At 42.6% G+C, this 20,226-nt stretch overlaps 1 protein-coding gene across 1 annotated transcript in view; it reads left to right on the top strand.

The window, feature by feature from the left end:
• The window catches only part of gli2a (GLI family zinc finger 2a), a 94,990-nt gene that overhangs the window by 39,819 nt on the left and 34,945 nt on the right, over positions 1 to 20,226 (top strand). The window contains 1 exon segment of the mRNA XM_061692499.1: positions 14,207 to 14,312. Coding sequence (XP_061548483.1) covers positions 14,207 to 14,312 — 106 coding nt within the window.

The raw sequence follows: 20,226 nt of genomic DNA, 5'->3' as shown, positions 1-20,226 counted from the left end.
CAGGTCATGGTGGTTTACAGGAGGGCGGTATGGCAGAGAGCAGGCAGTGCGAATGGCAGTGAGGGCTCTATCCAGTGATTGACAAGTGTGTCTATGGCGGGGTTATGTTTTTTGAGCCAGGGAATTACGAGGACTCGTGGGGTCTCAAGGGAAGGGATGACAAAAAGAGAAATGCCGTCACGGTGATTTCCAGAAATAAGCAGGGTGAATGGAACTGTTTGGTGTGTGACAGGGGATATGACTCGCCCATCCAGGGCTGTGACTTTCTTGGGAGACGGGAGTGGTTGGAGAGGGATTTGGAGCTGATGTGCTAATCCTTCATGAATAAAGTTATCATCGGCACCAGAATCAATAAGAGCAATTATGGGTGTGTTGTGAGCAGAACCAAGAATGCAAGCGGGGTCGGTCAAAAGGGAGGGAGAGCTAGGGGTGGTAGTAGTTAGGCTCTCCACGGCGCTCCCGGGTCGTGGTGAACCTGGTCTTTTGGTTGTAAGGGAAAATGGAAATGAAGTGACCTGATTGACCGCAATAAATACACTGGGAATCTAGTCTAGTGTTACCAACTTGCATGGGCTCATCAGATGGATGGAAATCAGTAGTTTCAACTCCCACCTCCGACAGAACCTTGCTCACGTTCCGGGGAAGGCAGGGGACATTGAGTCTGAGTGGACCACGTTCCGCGCCTCCATTGCTGAGGCGGCCAACCGGAGCTGTGGTCGTAATGTGGTCGGTGCATGTCGTGGTGGAAATCCCCGAATCTGTAGGTGGACACCAGCGGTGAGGGATGCCTTCAAGATGAAGAAGGAGTCCTGTCGGGCATTTTTCGCCTGTGGGACACCTGCGGAAGCTGATGGGTACCGGCTGTCCAAGCTAATGCAGCTTTGGTGGTCGCTGAGGCAAAAACTCGAGCGTGGGAGGAGTTAGGTGAGGCCATGGAGAACGACTTCTGGACGGCTTTCCATCCGGCGTCTCAGGAGGGGGAAAACAGTGCACCATCAACACTATGTATAGTGGGGATAGAGCGCTGCTGACCTTGACTCGGGGTATTGTGAGTCGGTGGGGAGTATACTTTGAAGACCTCCTCAATTCTACGGACACGCTTTCCCATGTGGAAGCAGAGTCTGGGATCTCTGAGGCGGGCTCTCCTAGCTCTGCGGTTGAGTTCATAGAGGTGGTTTAAAAGCTCCTAAAGACTCTGGATGTTGTGGGGCTGTCCTGGTTGACATGCCTCTGCAACATCGCATGGACATCAGGGACAGTGCCTTTGAATTGACAGACTGGGGTGGTGGTTCCCCTTTTTAAGAAGGGGGACTGGAGGGTGTGTTCCAAATAGAGGGGGATCACACTCCTCAGAATCCCTGGTAAGGTCTATTCAGGGGTGCTGGAGAGGATGGTCCGTCTGGAAGTCGAATCTCAGATTCAGGGGAAGCAGTGTGGTTTTTGTCCTGGGCGTGGAACAGTGGACTAGCTCTACACCTTCAGCAGGGTTCTGGAGGATGCATGGGAGTTCGGCGAACCAGTCTACATGTGTTTTGTGGACTTGGAAAAGGCGTTTCACCACGTCCCTTGGAGAGTCCTGTGGAGGGTGCATCTGGGAGTATGGGGTACGGAACGCCCTGATAAGCGCTGTTTGGTCCCTGTACAAACGGCGTCAGAGTTTGGTCCATATTGCCGGCAGTAAGTCAAATACGCTTCCAGTGACAGTTGGACTCAGCCAAGGCTAGCCTTTGTCACCAAATCTGCTCTTTATCTGCAGTCAAGGCGTTGTGGGGGTCCGGTTTGGTGATGTCAGCATTACATCTCTACTTTTTGCAGATGATGTGGTTCTGATGGCTTCATCAAGCTGTGATCTTTAACTCTTGCTGGAGTCAGCTGAGCTTGTTTTAAACATTGTGCTTAATCTTGTTGTTAAAGTCATTTTGTTCAATTTGTACTATTCCACTGTAAATACACTGAGCATCTGGTCACCACCATTGTTCACCTTGATCTGCTGCCCATGCGGTAGTGGGGACCAGAATGCTTTGCGATGTTCACAGTAACTGCATACTGCGAGTTAAAATGCAGGTAGCAAGGTTTCCAACCCAGTTTCAAAAGTATATTTCTTTTCAAGCTACTATAACAGTTGTCATTTAAATGAACAGCCAGTGAAGTTGAAAACTCTTGCTGTGTAATAGACCCCACATAGCAGCTTGATGAAGACCAGGCCATGTTTAGCCAGTGGATACTTCCCAGCCTCCCATTCAGTCTTGGAGAACAGTTTCCTTCACTTCAGGGTGACCCGCAGCAGAGATGCTTTAGATTGATGTGCACTGCCTCCTTTTCACACACATTGTTTTCTGTTTTGGGTATTTCCCCTGTTTTCCCCCCGTCTTTCCGTTAAAAAAAAGAAAAAAAAAGCCTTGCTAACGAGTCGAGGAGGAGGGGTGTGCTGAGCTTGCACCAAGAATGTCGCCATAAGGCAATGAGGACACTCTTTGTGTGAACTGGCAGCTTCTAAGTCAGCTGTGTCTGTGGGGTTAAAGGGCTTACGGAAGATGGAGAAAACTCTGGCCCCTGAGTTCCCATCGTTTGAAGTTGGCTTGATTGGTGTTTTGGCCATAAACATTCAGGAAACTGCTTTTGAGAATGATCACCAGATTGCTGAAATCATGCAAAAACTTGGAATTTTATGTCCTGTGATGAGCCTAATCATTGGAATTCATAGTGGTGAGTAAACTTAACTGGTCACATATGATTTTAGTCAACACATTCACTGCGGATATCTCCAACTGAGATCTAGTTTTCATCATTTTAGTTGAAACTGGCCAACAGTTAATTCTTACTCTTGCCCAAACAATGGCACACCAAGTGTGTTAATTTCCTGTTCAAGATTATAGCATTGCTCTCAAGACTATCCACATGATAAGCTTATGATACCGACAGCTCATCATTCTTCACAGTGAGGCCCACTTCCCACTATTAGAAGAATGCTCACCACGACTGCTACTCATACACTTGAATACATCCAGCACTCTCAGATCTATAACAATCATTAGGAAATGAGCCCAGGCTACTAATGCTTGGCATCATAAATCAATGCTACAAAATCTTCAATTTTAGATTTTCATAATTTTAATATAACTTTAATTCTACTTATTAAAATGGGCTTCAATGTATGGTTTTGGAAACACAGGTTTTTAAATGAATGAAAGTTTAATAAAAGTCCGAACTTGACAAAGTGAAAGCCTCCACATTCCTTCCCCTGGTATATTTTTTACACTGTTTTTAGTTTGGTACTTCCAGCGAATGGTGAGGTGAGTCTTTGGAGGTCTCGAGTTGTAGAACGATTAGTTGAGGTGACCTAGCACCTTGAAGCCGAGGTGATGAATCATACTTGCAGTGCGTTTGCAGGTTTGATGTGAGATTTGGAAGTGATAGACTCTGGCAAGTGTGTAGATTAGACAGAGACTGGTCACAGAAGATAGTGGCCAGCTGTGTCTGAGTGAGTGGGATCTGTAAACATTCACTGGCCAGGGATGGAGGGGGCAGACCCTCAAGCTACTACACAACAACCCTATGAGGTGGTACAACATACGTGGGATCCGTAACAATAATCTATTAATTGAGATCTGATGTCCTTATGGGTTCTCAGATTGACTGTATATTATCACACTCACACAGCATACACTAACAAAATAAACAATAACAGTGAGACACTCTACCATAACTAGTGACGATCTCCACACAATAGGTCAGGTACAATATAATGCGTACAATGATTTCTTATTTACATCCTTGATATTGTAGTGAATACTGATGGATTTTGACATTTTTCTTTTGACATTGTCAATGTGAGACTTCCAGCATAGTTTTGCATCAGTCTAGTCCACGTAATTTATATTTATACACCCATTCTAATTCAATTGAATTTACCACGATTTTGACTTGGTGTTTGATTTGTATAGTGTCGAAAACTAACTTATTTTTCTAAAAAATTGAGTGATGACTTAATTGTTAATAGTTAAATAGTGGTTAATTGTTCATGTCAAACCAGTTTTTAGTGTATTTACGTATTTCCAACAGTCGTCAGAAGGTGTTTCGGTTTCAGCAGTAGAGAGTTGTGTCATCAGCAAATACAACACTTTTGAATAGTTTTGAGACACTGGAAATGTATCATTGATACATACAAAATTAATAGTTTATAGCCTAGCAAAGAACCTTGGGGAACCCCATGAGTGATCTTAGATTGGTTTGATTCGACATTTTTAAATTGCACATACTGATATCGGTCTGTCATTTTATAAGAACACAAAGAAAACAAATAAACATAAATTGAAATAGTTACCGGTACACCAGTGTTGCCCAACTAACTAAGCCAAGGCACATAAATTAGAAAAAATCTCATAGCACACCGTCAAACAAAAATGTCACAAAAATTATGACTACTGTACTGAAATAATGATGCTCTCATCTCAATTTACGTACTCAGTGTGCAATCTGGGCCTATTTGATTAAACAGAAAGCGAATATACTCCGAGGACGCCATGACTTGTTCTGTTGTATGAACAACAAAAGGTTTATTGTACCTTCTGACATCTAATGTAAAACCCCCAATTCCAATGAAGTTGGGATGTTGTGTTAAACATAAATAAAAACAGAATACAATGCTTTCCAAATCATGTTCAACCTATATTTAATCGAATACACTACAAAGACAATATATTTAATGTTCAAACTGATAAACTTTATTGTTTTTAGCAAATAATCATTAACTTAGAATTTTAAGGCTGCAACACGTTCCAAAAAGCTGGGACAGGGTCATGTTTACCACTGTGATACATCACCTTTTCTTTTTCTTTTAACAACATTCAATCAACGTTTGGGGACACTAATTGTTGAAGCTTTGGAGGTGGAATTCTTTCCCATTCTTGCTCGATGTACAGCTTCAGCTGTTCAACAGTCCGGGGTCTCCGTTGTCGTATTTTGCGCTTCATAATGCGCCACACATTTTCAATGGGAGACGGGTCTGGACTGCAGGCAGGCCAGTCTAGTACCCGCACTCTTTTACTACGAAGCCACGCTGTTGTAACACGTGCAGAATGTGGTTTGGCATTGTCTTGCTGCAATAAGCAGGGGCGTCCATGAAAAAGACGTTGCTTGGATGGCAGCATATGTTTCTCCAAAACCTGTTTGTACCTTTCAGCATTAATGGTGCCTGCACAGATGTGTAAGTTACCCATGCCATTGGCACTAACACAGACCCATACCATCACAGATGCTGGCTTTTGAACTTTGCAGCCATAACAGTCTGGATGGTTATTTTCCTCTTTGGCCCGGAGGACACGAAGTCCAATTTCCAAAAGCAATTTGAAAGGTGGACTCGTCGGACCACAGAACACTTTTCCACTTTGCATCAGTCCATCTTAGATGAGCTCGGGCCCAGAGAAGCCGGCGGCGTTTCTGGGTGTTATTGATAAATGACTTCTGCTTTGCATAGTAGAGTTTCAAGTTGCACTTACGGATGTAGCGCCGAAGTGTATTTACTGACATTGGTTTTCTGAAGTGTTCCTGAGCCCATGTGGTGATATCCTTTACACATTGATGTCGTTTTTTGATGCAGTGCCACCTGAGGGATCGAAGGTCACCGGCATTCGATGTTGGTTTTGAGCCTTACCGCTTACATGCAGTGATTTCTTCAGATTCTCTGAACCTTTTGATGATATTATGGAGCGTAGATGATTCCTTATAATTGTATGTTGAGGAACATTGTCCTTAAACTGTTGGACTATTTTCTCACGCACTTGTTCACAAAGAGGTGAACCTCGCCCCATCTTTGCTTGTGAATGACTGAGCAACTCAGAGAAGCTCCTTTTATACCCAATCATGGCACCCGCCTGTTCACCATTACACACCTGTTTGGAACAGGTGTGTAATGGTGAGCATTCCTCAACTTCCTCTTTTTTGTCACCTGTCCCAGGCTTTTATTTTGAAGGGTATTGGCATTTTGGCATGAAAAGTAACTTCACAGGGCACCGGTGATTTTTTTTTTTTTTTTTTTCCCTGAATGGATGGAACCAAATGTTATAAAATGTTGATTCCTTTCCTTACCCACCGATGAGGCACAAGGTTAGTGTTTGTGATACTGTGAGACGTTTATGTGAATTTTGCCCCAGTTAATTATGAGGGAAAGTCGCTCCGGTGAAGTTTTAGCTCAATGTTCATCTTCTTTTTTTCTGTCATCGGCTATTACGTTGGTTTGAAGACTAAAATTAACGCTAAAAACCATCAGTGCAAAAGTGCAACCAATCGTTTACCTTGTTAGCTCTCTCAATGTTGGCATAGATGTATTTTATTGTTTCACTCACCCATTGATAGTTGACTTCACTGAAGCTCCGCGCGGTGTGTGCTGGGGCTCGGAGCGGGACTCGGGAGGGAGCGCGTCAGTCAGTACACATTGTGAAAGCCTCCTTTCCACAATATAATCTTATTCCAAGTGTTGAACTGAAGCGACTGGTCATTAATTTTGGGCACAAGTACGTCTTCTTCGTTGGTTGTCACCGCTTCTTCGTTGGTTTTCGCCACTTCTCCTGGGTCGGCATACGAGCCATCGAAAGTGGGAATTTTTTAATTTGAACCATTCCGGGAGAACCGGAACGTTAGTCCCGGTTCCAATCCGTTCTTGATTCTCGATGCCCAACCCTAATTAATAAATAATAATTTCCAGACTGAGTGAGATTGGATAATTTCCTGCGCCACCTCGGATGATCTCTCACAACGCACAAAGGTTAGAGCGCCACGGCACTCTGGTTGGGAATCACCGAGTTACAAGAATATGCTGACATCTGTCGTCATACATAGCACCAGAGGTGGGAGCAAGTCTCAATTTATAACCTTCAAGTCTCAAGAAAGTCACTGTGGGAAAAATTCAAGCAAGTCAAGTCGCCACTAAATTGCAAGCAAGTCGAGTCATTATTTGTTTCAGCAAGTCGGACGTCGAGGCATACAATCTTGCTCCAGTCGCAACATATATTGGAGTGGTAATAAAATGTTTATTCACATATCACAACACTAAAAAAAAAAGGATTTACACCTCATAAAACTTAAATGAACAACAACTGAGATTAGGATCGAGTGAATTTATTGGACATTCCGTAGTATGAAAATGATATTCACACGTAGCTACTCACAACTGGTACTATACTTACTCATTAAAGTGACCAGCACAAGGACCTGTTAGGACATGCTCAAAAGATTGCACCATTTCCTATATCGCTCTTTAGAATGAAAGTAGGCAGGCCGCACGCGGCATGTGTGAGTGTGCGAGGTGCGTTTAGGGACACTGCATAAATGGGAGTGAATGTGTTCTTTTGCAATACAGTACATCATTCTAAAAATGGATTATAGGATCATTATGTGTGTCAGAATCCTTTAGCTAAAACACTGTACGATCACACTGCGATAGTAAGGAATTCATTTTGTTTTGTAATACAAGAATAGATCGACTATTTTAATATCGTCGAGCAGAGCTGCGAGGAATGCAAAGTTATCAATGTCCTTTCACCATTGTTCCTGTCATACTATGTTGCGTGCTTTTTCTTCGCATTAAGGACAAAAGTCTTGTTTTTGTTTTAATTCCTCATTTAAAAAAAAAAAAAACACCATTCAAGCAGCAGGTTTTTCCTTGTTTTTGAGAGGTAGGTAGATTGAAAGCAGCAGCTGGCTACAAGTGTGGACTGAATGGGTGGCGGCATTGGGGAAATGAAATGCCAGTATTTTGTGGGTAATAGCCCCCGACAGCAACATGTTAAAAAAAAAAAGAAAGAAACGCGACCGCGAGGATAAGCGGTATGGAAAATGGATGGATGGATGAGCCTGTATTATTTCACATCGCAATATATATTGCAGGTTTAAAAAAAAAAAAAAAAAATCACATTTTGTTTCCAATTTCAAAAGACACTTTTGCCAATGACTTTTTTTCTTTATCGCCGTGAAGGTGAGGTGATCCGATGCAGCAGACTTGTAACACACCCGGCGTCTTCTAGCGCCGACTGTTTCGCCATGCCCGCAAATGTCGCCACACTTCTTTTTTTTTTTTTTTTTTTTTTTTTTTTTTTTTTTTTTTTTTTTATATAAATATCTCCACAACTGACCGCTAGCAACACCGCTTCACGAAAAGTTTGGACAATTATCATAAACTGTCCCAACCCTAGTTACGTTACTTAGCTGTACTAAAACGTTCACAATCACATCATTTTTATTTTTAATGATCCCAAACCATTGTATGAAACTTAATGTTTGACCAGCGAGCTAAACTGTTAAATGAGCTTACCTGTCTCTGGGAGTTTTGTAGTGACGGAGGAAGTTCGACATCCTTTAACGCGCCGGTTGCCATCGTCTTTTTGCACACTTCATCGACAACATAATCCTCGAATCCAAATTGTTTCATCTTCGGAGCTCCTTCCATCGTTGCTCACGCGGGTGGCAACTTCACACTGGCAAGTGCGCAACAATGGAGACTGTCGCCAGGTTGCCAAGAATGAAACCCCCCCAAAAGGTGTATTACTTTCAAAAGAAAAAGGCAAACTGTCTTAATTTAAATGCAGATTTCCAACTTTAACCGAGATGACTTGTCTAATCATGTAGTTCGAGTCGAAGTCTCGTCAAGTCTCGTGGCTACCAAGTCTCAACTCCAGTCAAATCTTTAAGTATTTGGCAAGCATCTCTCTCGCAAGTCATAAAACTGGCAAGTCGAGTTGACTCAAGTTAAATCATTTGACTCGAGCCCCCCCCCCCATTTGTGAGTTAAGTTTTGAGAGGCTTGAGAATCATTAGCTTGACATGAAATCTGTAACTGAAACAGGTTAAATGAAAGAAACACAGAACACCGATCAAATGATACAACCGTTACTCATGAATGACCATTTTATTTTGTTTTATAATTCAAAGCTATTAACTCTTCCCAGGCAAAGAATATGTAATGTCTATTTCATAACATGTGTAAATCCCAGACATGTTCATAAAAGGACTAATGAATTTCCACTCAAACCATTGTGGAGACGGTTGAACTAATCCACTTATCTTCTGTCCAATATCTTTCCATTGATTAAAAAAAAAAAAAAAAAAACTAACAAAACAAAAAGGTATCATTTTACTTGCTCCTGGGGCTTTGAAAGGTCTATAGCCACTCTGTTAAACGTGTATTCCTCTTGGATAGTAGTTGTTCCATGCACTGCTGTAAGCCCTTAATCCCTGTGTCGCCATTACTCACCAATGCGCTGCCCCGGAGGAAGCAATGTCTTGCAAACTCAATCGACAGGATTCCCAATGTGTTTTGCACCATGGAATGGATTAGCGCATATACATATCTTTGTAGTAATGGAAAGTACAACACGGGTTTTTTGTGCATGTGTTTTAGAAAGGCATTTTATTCCATCTAGAAGTTACTTTTCTGTGTTTGTCTCCTCGGATAACTTACTAAGAGCGAACGACAGAACAAATCCGAACAAATGTTTCTGTGTAGTTGGGAGTGTGTATGTGCACGCATATGAGAATTTGTTTATAGCCGTTGGCACTGGGCTGTATAGTTAGGAACCCGGCCAACTTTTTCTACTGGAATTTCCTGTCTCAATTGAGCACCCCCACACCTACTACTACGCGTCTGCTCTTCATGTCTCTCTTTCACTGTTTTCTTCTCTTTCTCTCCCTGCCTCTTGTTGTCTTTCTCTCACTGCCCCTTTCTTTCAAAGCACAAAGCCCCCCCCCCCCCCCCCCCCCCACACACACTTTTACTCCTGGCCTGGCCTCTGCAGGCATTGTTTTTATTGTCGAGTACTTCCTGAAATACATGAGCAGACTCTATATTTAAGTTTAGAATCGTCCTGTTTCGCAGCTTTATTTGAACGTTCAAATGGGAATATGTAGGCATTGTCTTCAGTGGAAGATGAAAACGGTGCTTTGCTTTCGGTTGCAAATTGAAAAGCAGAATGTTGGACACAAGTGACAGAACTAAAACCACATTATAAGGGTTAGAGGTCAAATCGAAGTTTGGTCCTTAAACGAATATGTAAATGGATGGACATTAAATGACTAACATATTTCATTCAGTGAAGTTTTTGATGTACAAAGTATTCGGTAGTTTTGTACTAATCGAGATTCTCTTTCCTGGTATTGTGGTCAGATGGATCATATAATGTTAACCCCACAATTTCTCAGTTCCTTTTTTGGGTATTTGGATTTGTTTTATTTTTCATTCCTAACGAGAGCCTGTGTGTGAGCACCCTGCTGGTTCTCGCAAATGGATAGTAGAACGCAATGACTGCACGCACAAAGGTCTCCGACATGCCATCGGCATTTGTCACTAAGTCTTCCTTTATTTGCTCACGTTTTATTTACCTACTTGACTGCCTGATAATAGGATGTCTCATGGAAGCGACTCATAGACTATTGAGCACCAAGCGCACACACAGCTTTATAAAGACAAAATACGATCCGCTCTAATGTGTCCCAAACAAGAGAGGACTTCAAGTGGCTGTCTGTTGTCATGATGTAGACTCTAGTCCTACCCTCTCCACTAGAGATGTGACAGGCCATGCGGCGTCATTCACAGAGGGTCCAAACGTCTGGTCCCACTTGTGAAACCAAAGTCACACCCCTTTTTCCATGCTCTTATTTGCACTCACTCATTTATGGGGTACCTCTCTTGGCTTTGGACATGTGTTGACTCGGCATTGGCTGTCTGTCTCTCATACAAAAGGCTGGCTGGCAAAGATGTCAGTGGAATTGAGCGCAAAGACAAGTGCATGCTCGAAGGGTGGGGCGGACTGATAACTCATCTTTGAGGTGACGGTTTAGGGTTCGTTTAATAAAAGTAGGGCTGGGGGGAAAAAATAGAATAACTTGGCTAAGTCGACTTCGAAACGAGGTCGACACAAAGTTCCTGCCTTGAAGCTCCACTCAGAACAAAAAAAAAAAGTTCAGACCGGAACCATGTTGCCGCCGGAACCCATTTATTGCAGATGGACGCGGTGTTGGGCCAATGATAAACTTTGCCAAAAATGACAAAGGGGCATCTGTAAGTGATTTTTAAGACACTATTAGATGTGTGATGTGCATAACATGATAAGTATGAGTGATCTAAATGGTAGCATTTAAAAATATATTTTTTTTAACCTATAATGGTCATCACCACTGCGCTAATGCTAATCGCAATTGCTAACCGTTTAGCATTTTGCTGTCTCAAATTCTGTACACCAAATTTATACCATACAGTCAGTTTCAACATATGCAGTGTAAGGATTGAAGTCCATCCCTCATAAATGAGAATAAAATGCATTTTAGTAATAGTGGGGTGATTATTATTTGATTATAGGAACAATAATCAATAGGAGTCAATTCTAAAAACATTCGATAGTGACAGCCCTCCATAAAAGTAATTTAAACTTTTTGTACACGTTTTGTAAACATCCCAATAAGTGATTGGGTGATAAAGTAAACTTGTCACATACTGTAGGTCTGGCTGGAAGCGCGTCACAGTGCACAACAACCAAATTTGAACAGCAAAATAGAAGGGAAATTAATAAGTGTCTGAAGAGAAAATGGCACACAATAATGCTACGCAGCCACACAGAACCAGAAACCGGAAATGAATTTGTAGGTCATTCTTCTTCTTCTTCTTCTTCTTCATTTCCGGCAGACAGGGCACGTTGAGTGCATTGCTGCCCCCCGCAGGGTTACGTGATGAACACCTATAATAGAGGTTCAGGGTGTACCCCGCCTCCTGCCCGATGACAGCAGGGATAGGCGCCAGCACTCCCATCCATCCAAATATATATATATATATATATATATATATATATATATATATATATATATATATATATATATATATATATATATATATATATATATATACGCACATATATATGCACACACACGCGTGCACACATTCAGGGATCTTGTTTGATGTGTGTCCCGTGTCTGAGACGCACAAAAATGAGCAAAGGCCCATAAAGTAATATCAATGTGCGTCTTAGGACACAGAGCGATGGCTTAAAGTACTCCAGCCTGGTGCTGGAAAGTCGGCATGTGATTTATTAATTATTTTTTTTGGAAGAGACAGGGTTCTAGCGTGCGACTAATTTGGTCGAATACGCGACCTAATTTCTGAATGGTGCACCAAAAAAAAAAAAAAACATAGGATGCATCTGTACGGCCAGCCATTTGAGGAATAAAAAACAACCTGAGACTTGAAAGCAGACCCATTGTGGTGTCTTAAACCAATCAGAGATAGTGAAGGGCGGGGGAAGGGAACCCTCCCTCTGACTGGCCGTGTCCGTGCCTTTGTGCGTAGCACTCGCGCATGCTTTTGAAAAGCATTTGGAAAGTTTTCTGACAACGAGCCAGTAGCTGTACACTTTCGGAAAGTTGAGCTGCATAAGTGGAATTAGTTCCAAAGCCTGACACCACCACAATATATATATATCCATCAATCTTCTTTACCGCTTATCCTCACTATGGTCGCGGGTATATATATATATATATATATATATATATATATATATATATACACATTTCTGAATGGTGCAGCAAAATAAAAAAATATAGCATGCACCTGGGCACCTCACCTGAGCAATGTCTCTTTCAAGCCCAGGTCCTCTACCAGAGACCTGAGAGCACAGGATCTTAGCTGTCTTAGCTGTTCCCAGTCTTGTGCTTTTCTGGACGGAGATGTCTGATGTTGTTCCTGGTATCTGCTGGAGCCATCCTCCCAGCTTGGGGTTGACTGCCCCCAGTCCCTCAATCACTACGGGCACTACTATTGCCTTCAACATCCACATTTTCTCTAGTTCTTCCTTCAGTCCTTGGTATTTCTTGATATTTCCTTAGTATTTTCTTTTTCTAGATGTTGCTATCACTCAGGATTGCAACGTCTATCACGACGGCTGTCTTCTGATGTTTATCCACAACCACAATGTCAGGCTGGTTCCCCACCATTAGTTGATCAGTTTGGATCACAAAGTCCCACAGGATCATGGCCTGGTTGTTCTCAACCACCTTGAGTCGTGTCTGCCATCTTGATTCTGTGACCTCCAGTCCATATTTGCTACAGATGTTCTGGTACACTATTCCTTTTACCTGGTTATGCCACTCCATGTATGCCTTGCCTGCCAGCATCTTACAACCTGCTTTGATGTGCTGCACTGTCTCTTGGGCTTTTTTGCACAACCTGCATCTGGGGTCCTGTCTGATGTGGTAGACCCCGGCCTCTATTGATCTTGTGTTTAGGGCATGTTCTTGTGCTGCCATGATTATTGCCCCGTGCTCTCTTTCATTCTAGCCTTTTCCAGCAACTGGTATGTTTTCAGTCAATCAATTTGTCGGGGGTACATGCCATGCGGGGGCTTGTCTTTCCATGACAGCCCATCTGGCTCCTTCTCCTTACTGGGCTTCTGTTGCCTGAGGCATTCATTTAGTAGTTTGTCCCTGGGTGCCATCTTCTTGATGTATTGTAGACCTGTTGTTTCTTCCTGGATAGTTCCAGTGACGCTTGCTAGTCCTCGTCCCATCCTCTTTCCACTTTGTGTACACCCTCAGGATGCTTGACATGGGGTGGAACTCTCCGTGCATTGTAAGGAGCTTTCTTGTCTTCATCAGTGGCTTGCATCTCTTCCAGTGGCCAGGGTATTATGCCAGCGGGGTGTCTAATTACTGACAGGGCATAGATGTTAATGGCCTGGATTTTAATCTTGCTATTCAGCTAACTATTCAGGATCTAACATTTAAAGCAACTGAACTCTAAACAAAGGCATGTCCTTCGCTGCAGCTGCAATGACAACGATTAATGAAGATCAGCTGTGTGTTGTTCTAATTAGGATTCCCATAAGCCTACAGACCATTTTATGGCAGGAAATGGAGTTCGTGCAGTGTTTGTCTCACGCATAAAAACACTTTCATTGTTGTGTAAAATCTGTGTTGGTATTATTAGATACGAAACCCCTTTAATTAACTGTAGCACTTCAGGCACAAGGGACAGGCAGTTCAGAAGGTATCAATTACTTATGGGTTACAGGAACAGTAAAATGGTAGTTGCAGCTCATGCTGTGGTGAAGGCACTACCAAGGATCTTTTGCTTACTATTAGCAATTGTCTTGTTGATGTTATTTAGTTTTTCCTCTTGCACTTATTGTTTTTTGCATGTTAACCTTTTCTGTTCTGTGTTCATTTACAGGTGTCCACCATATCTTCCCAACATTTCACACACCCATCCCAATCAACATGAGACACCACGAGGGGCGATACCATTACGAACCCCACCCCCTGCACACCATGCATGGGTAAGTTCTCTTCAATTCCTTTCAGACTGCCCATTAAAGACTCCCTCTCACCAGCTTTATCCAGACTCGCTGCTCTGTGTGAAAGCTACTGATAGGGAATGGGGTGTTCAAGTTGACCCGCAAATTTTCAGGTTTCCGTATCAAAAGTGTAAAAGAGGCGGACAAGAGATTTGTGGAAGGGGATAGTGGGACCAGGGTGTGAAACGTAACACCAAAGACCAAAGACACCCTGGCCGACTGGTTAGCACATCAGCCTCACCGTTCTGAGGACCAGGGTTCAAATCCCGGCCCTGCCTGTGTGGAGTTTGCATGTTCTCCTTCGTGCCTGCGTGGGTTTTCTCCGGGTACTCCGGTTTCCTCCCACATCCCAAGAACATGCATGGTAGGTTGATTGAAGACTCTAAATTGCCTATAGGTGTGTGAATGTGAGTGTGAATGGCTGTTTGTTTATATGTGCCCTGCGGTTGACTGGCAACCAGTTCAGGGTGTACCCCGCCTCTCGCCCGAAGATAGCTGGAACAGGCTCCAGCACGGCCGCGACCCTAGTGAGGGTAAGCGGTACAGAAAATGGACGAATGTAAATTTTTACATCACACTGGTTGCTGGTGCATTCACACACGCATCAGAATGTCTGATTTTGTATTGTGGCCAAAGCTATTATGTAAAAAGAATTGTCAAAATTTTACATTTTTCAGTAAATTTTCAGGATATGAGTCGCCCATCCAGGGCCGTAACTTTTTGAGGGGATGGGAGGGGCTCAAGCTGGAAGCTGGAGTTGACACGCCAAGCCCTCATGGATAAAATTGTCATCTGCGCAGGAGTCAATGAGGGTAGAGACTGGTGTATTGCGAACGGGACCAAGAATGCATGCGGGAACAGTTATACGGGAGGGAGAGCTTTGGGAGGTGTTGATTTGGCTCACCACAACGCTCTCAGGTCGTGATGAGCCCTGTTTTTTGGCTTGAGAGTGCAGGTGGCAATAAATTGACCAGGCTGTCCACAATAGATGCATAACCTCTGAATGAAGCAGCGCTGTCCTTCCTGAGGGTCTAACCGGGTCATGCCTAGTTGCATTGGCTCCTCTGATCCAGTGGGGATGAAGAGGAGGTGGCAGGTGGTTCAGTGTGCGGCGGAGTCGTGGGAGGAGTGAAACCGTGTGTCGTAGTTCTTCGCTTACGAGCTCTATCACAGTTGTCTCGTTTTATGGCTAATGAAATCAAATTCTTGTGGGAGGTGGGTTCGTCCCAGTTGCAAGCTCGTCTTTAAGTTGTTTGGATAACCCGTTAAAGAAAATTCCCCTCTTTGTACGGGAGGCAGGGTTGATCGGAGGCTGCAGGCTAGAGAGGAATACTCACGGAAGGATTGCTGAGGTGGGTCTGGGAGGACAGGAGGGATACTTGTTGTGAAACGGCATTTAATGAGTCCATAATCTCACGGAGGGCTTTGTCTTGTCTGCCGATGTGCGTGTCCTAATGGCCGAGCCCTTCCCTCAACGCTTCTGTAGTCGCTGGGTCCGCCATGCCTGAGTATTCTGGAACGATGGGAAGTCAGCTGTGAGTTGGATTGGATTAGAATTGTTTATTGCAGTTTGGCACAGGCTAAGCATATCCAAGGTGAGGTGGTGGGCCGTCGGGTACAAGGAGCGAGCAGGAAGAGGGAACGTTAGCAGGTGGTGTGGCTTGGCGGCGTGGCTGGAGCAGGCGGCGAGGCGGGAAAGGCACGGAAGGTACACTGGAGACGGGAGAGAACTAAATCGGGTGAGTAAAGAGGCGGGTCGTCGGATAATTACTTCCATACCACAGAAACCTGGAAGTATGAGCGTCTGCCAGTGTCAATACTCAGGCGAAGGCTTGCTGTACTTGACAGGCATAAATGCAGGTGGTAATCAGTGCTGCTCGAAGACAGGTGCGCGGCACAGGTGATGCTGATTGCTGGGGAGAAATAGGGGGAGAGGGAGAGACAAGGCGCAAGGCGCCACCCGAGCTCCAGAAGAGGAACTGCAGGGCATGGATCATGACATCAATATCATGAAATAAAAGCTGGAATTCTGAACTTTTGTCTCATATTCATCTTTTGATCAAATGTCTTCAGTGTACAACAAAAACAAAGGAATTGACCTTGCCATTCCAATAGTTTTGGAGGGGACTGCATATGTACCTGTATATCCATAATATGCCGTTTTACACTTGAGACTGTGAGTCCCAGGATTCACATGTCTGGAAACAATCCATCCCAGTCCGGGAACAATGAGTCACCGCAACTTATCATTACGGAGTACAGATTCAGTAATCTTCCGCTTTATGACGCTTGTTGCTTCGAGGTTACTGCTAAAGCGCACATTTTTATTTGTACCAAATGTTTGTATTATCCATTGCTCTTGCTCTCTCTGAATATACTGTATTAGGTTTTAGCCTGCTACAATAGCAATTTTTTTAGGACGATATATTTTCCAAAGAACTATCACGATAAAGAATAGTATCGTTGATGTGCCAATGATATAATGATATTAGAGCATAATAATTTAAGTAATCCCTTTTAAGAACAATTAACTTTCAATGCTGAAGAACATTGGCATTGTAATGTAGAACAATAAATATTGTTGATAAGTAAAAAAGCTCTGTTTGCAAAAATTGCTCTTAAACAAATACTAAACATTCGGCGCATAAGTATAGAGTCATTAACCCACTGTCGAGGCCCAACAAATGTCTTAAAGCCTGCAAAATTTGAATGAATAATCAAAAATAAAAACCATATACAGTATGTACTTAAAAGCATTTGTGCTTTGTCATTGTTTTTAAATCAGATGCCATACATTTGAATAACACTTATTTCCTAGTCTTTATTTTTATACATATAGAGAGGTAGGAATGATGAGGGGTGGTTCTACAACGGTTGTCTGCTCTAAATTGAATGGAGACTTTATTTTCTGCTTTCATGTGCAACGACAACATAGTAGAAGTTAAGTCGCCCGAGGCCTTCTGATGTTTTGAAAACAAGAGAAAGCTCTGCAATTTACATTACTCATTTTATTTCGCTAAATGTGTTGCTTCTCAGACAGAAAAAAAACCACCCAATTATCACCTTCTTCCAGCTGCTCTTCCTCTGAGTGCCAAATACAACTATGGTGTGTCATTCTGGCAAAAAAAAAAAAAAAAAAGTCTGTGTAAGGCACTTGGTCAAAGACTACACCCAGCTGCTTTGAGGTTAATGGGTTTTAGTTCCTATCACACATCAAAACAGTATGTTGGCATGTAACATAATGAGGGCTCAAGGCAATTGTTTCCAAGTTGTCATCAAGCAAGATGACTGTGGTACCTGCTGTTTTGTTACCGACGTTGCTGCTGGGCCGAACATATACACGAGGGCGTAATGTACGGACTAACCATTCCAGCATTTCTCCTGATGCCAGATTTGCTATCCAACTTACTGTATCCATGAAAACTGTGCAGTTGTGAAACTCTTACAAATGTGTTGCCTGATTAGTTTCATTGATAAAAAGAATTGTGTGTCATCTGCATAACAGTGGAAATTTACAGAACGTTAATACGACCTCATGTAAAGACTAAACATGACTGTGTTGGCTTAAACATCTGATCAAGGGTCGGGTTTTTTTTACGAATTTATTATTATTTTTTTTTATGGCAGCTACTTGAAATGACTGCAGTACGTAGCCCATCAAAAAAGATGTACTAGTAATGTTAAGTACATCTTTGCCAATCTGTGGTAAAGCATCCTTAAGTCGATGAGTAGGGATTGGGTCTCACAAGCAAGTTGATGAGTTTACTATAGAGGCTAATTACGAAAGACTAATCGGACAATTTCATTTTCCTCATAAGGTTCCATGCTTGAGGGAGTTAATGGCAGGAGGTGATTCATTCTCAAATCTCCATAGTGACAATTTTATTGTCAAAAAATGTCATGAACGCATTACAGCTAAGAGTGAATACATGGATCAATAGCATTGTGGTATTTGGTCACATAGATTTAAAAGTTTCATATATACAATTTTGTGCAGATATTCTATTTGTCCACTTGAGGTCACCAGCCACACATGCCACACGAGCACATGCCTCTAAAAGGCGGATATGTTCGGCTTGAGTGACATAAACGTCAAACCATGCGGACGTGCTAAAGATGGGTGACTTCACAGTTCAGGCACTGTGCATCACAATGACGGTCCCGGTGGTGTAGGCAGTGCAAAGCATCATGGGAAGAAGGGCCGGGAGACCCTGTTGCTTCCTGGAATTCTTTGTGGTGCTCTTTTTAACAACAGTACTGTAGTTGTACAAAATCAAGCTAAACGTTGCTCTTTACTGGCATTTGTTCCTGTCAATATTGTTATGAGTGTGTGCATTAGCTATACGTCGTGCTCGGTTGGTGTTTGTGAATTGATTTCATGAAACGCTGACTGCGGCTTGTGTGTTAAACAGTGGCATTCCGGCCGTGTTCACGGACTCACATGTAATGTATTGGTTGAAGTTGCTCAGTAAGATTTGTTTTTTTCTGCAAAAGAGCTCATTTATTTTGTGAGTCATTGCTGTCACATTATAGTGAAATTGCCAATAATGCTAACTGTACCAGAGATGTGCAGGTGAGTAACTGCACTACACTGATCAATTAAAAAAATAAAAAATAAAAAGTCTGTGATGCCCTGAATCTGCAATGAGTGAACCACGAGATAGCGAGGGATAATGGTACACTACGTTTGAGAACCCAACTGCAAATGCATGTTGAACTCCCCCAGTATGATTATTTAATCTATACTAAATACTCGGCTTCATACCAATTATGAGAATTCAGTTATGAGCTCAAAATAAGGTCCAGGAGGGCGGTAAACAATAAGAAATAGGAGATACTTTTGCTTCCTGCAGGCTGGATGAGCGCGATTAAGAACAAGGTTTACAAAAAAAATGTAAAGTTAAGTTTTGATTTTAAATATGCCAACAAAGCTGTGTTAAAAATACGAAGTTCCAACTCCTTCTCCACTGCCTATGTATGCAAAGCGTTCACAAATAATGTGCCAGTGAGTAGAAGCAACCTCAGGAAGATCCTCTCATGTAATGACAACATACCGTTTGCCCAAGCACATTTATTCGGGCATCTTTAGTGCAAACCCACAAGCCAAGAAGGCTTGCAACCACGATGCTACCATGTTTGATCAGGTACTCACCATCCAAACTCGAGTCCTCTCTTCCCAGAACCTCACCAGCATTGCAGTCGGTGAGAAAAATGATCTCCTGTTCATTCTACAGTTGACATTTCTGTTTTTTAGTCAGCAGTCACTGGGCAAATTGCAGCCCTGAAAAGCTGAAATATGTCCAAGGTTTTTGTGTTTAAGGGCTGTGGCCTAAAGCAACGTAGTACCCAAACAGATGTGGTCCCTCTCAGTAGGCAATCAGCGTACTCAGGGCCAGTCTCACCACACTGAATTCAATTCAGTGTGCAGATGAAACATTTGGCTAATGTATTTTTTCCCACCTCGTTGTTATGGGCTGGTTAACATATAAAGGGTTCAAGATGTCATATGTTTTTGCATGGTGGCTCCAGGCCCGACTAACTGTCATAGTTGACTGTGTGTTTGAATTTGGCTTTGTCGATGAATTATTACCAGGAATGTGCTGATGAATCAGTCAAAAGACTGCAATGCTGTAAGTTAGTGGACTGAAATATTCTCATTTATCTAGTGGCAAACGGTTTTCCTCTGAGATAGAGAAGACAAATTATTGTGGCTGTGTTTTATATCATATGGAAAACTATTTGAACTGGACAACATGGTTCAAGTGACGGAATTCATATTTTCTCTTCGAATGAGAGATGTGTGTGTAGTATATAAAATGTGTTTGCCATTGAATGTTCATTTCAGTACAGAATTAGAGTTAAGAGTCTTTGTTTACTTTCAATGATTTGCCTGAAT

This window comes from Phycodurus eques, chromosome 12 (assembly GCF_024500275.1).
Source record: "Phycodurus eques isolate BA_2022a chromosome 12, UOR_Pequ_1.1, whole genome shotgun sequence".
Classification (NCBI taxonomy): Eukaryota; Metazoa; Chordata; class Actinopteri; order Syngnathiformes; family Syngnathidae; genus Phycodurus; species Phycodurus eques.
This window is presented reverse-complemented; position numbering and strand designations above follow the sequence as displayed.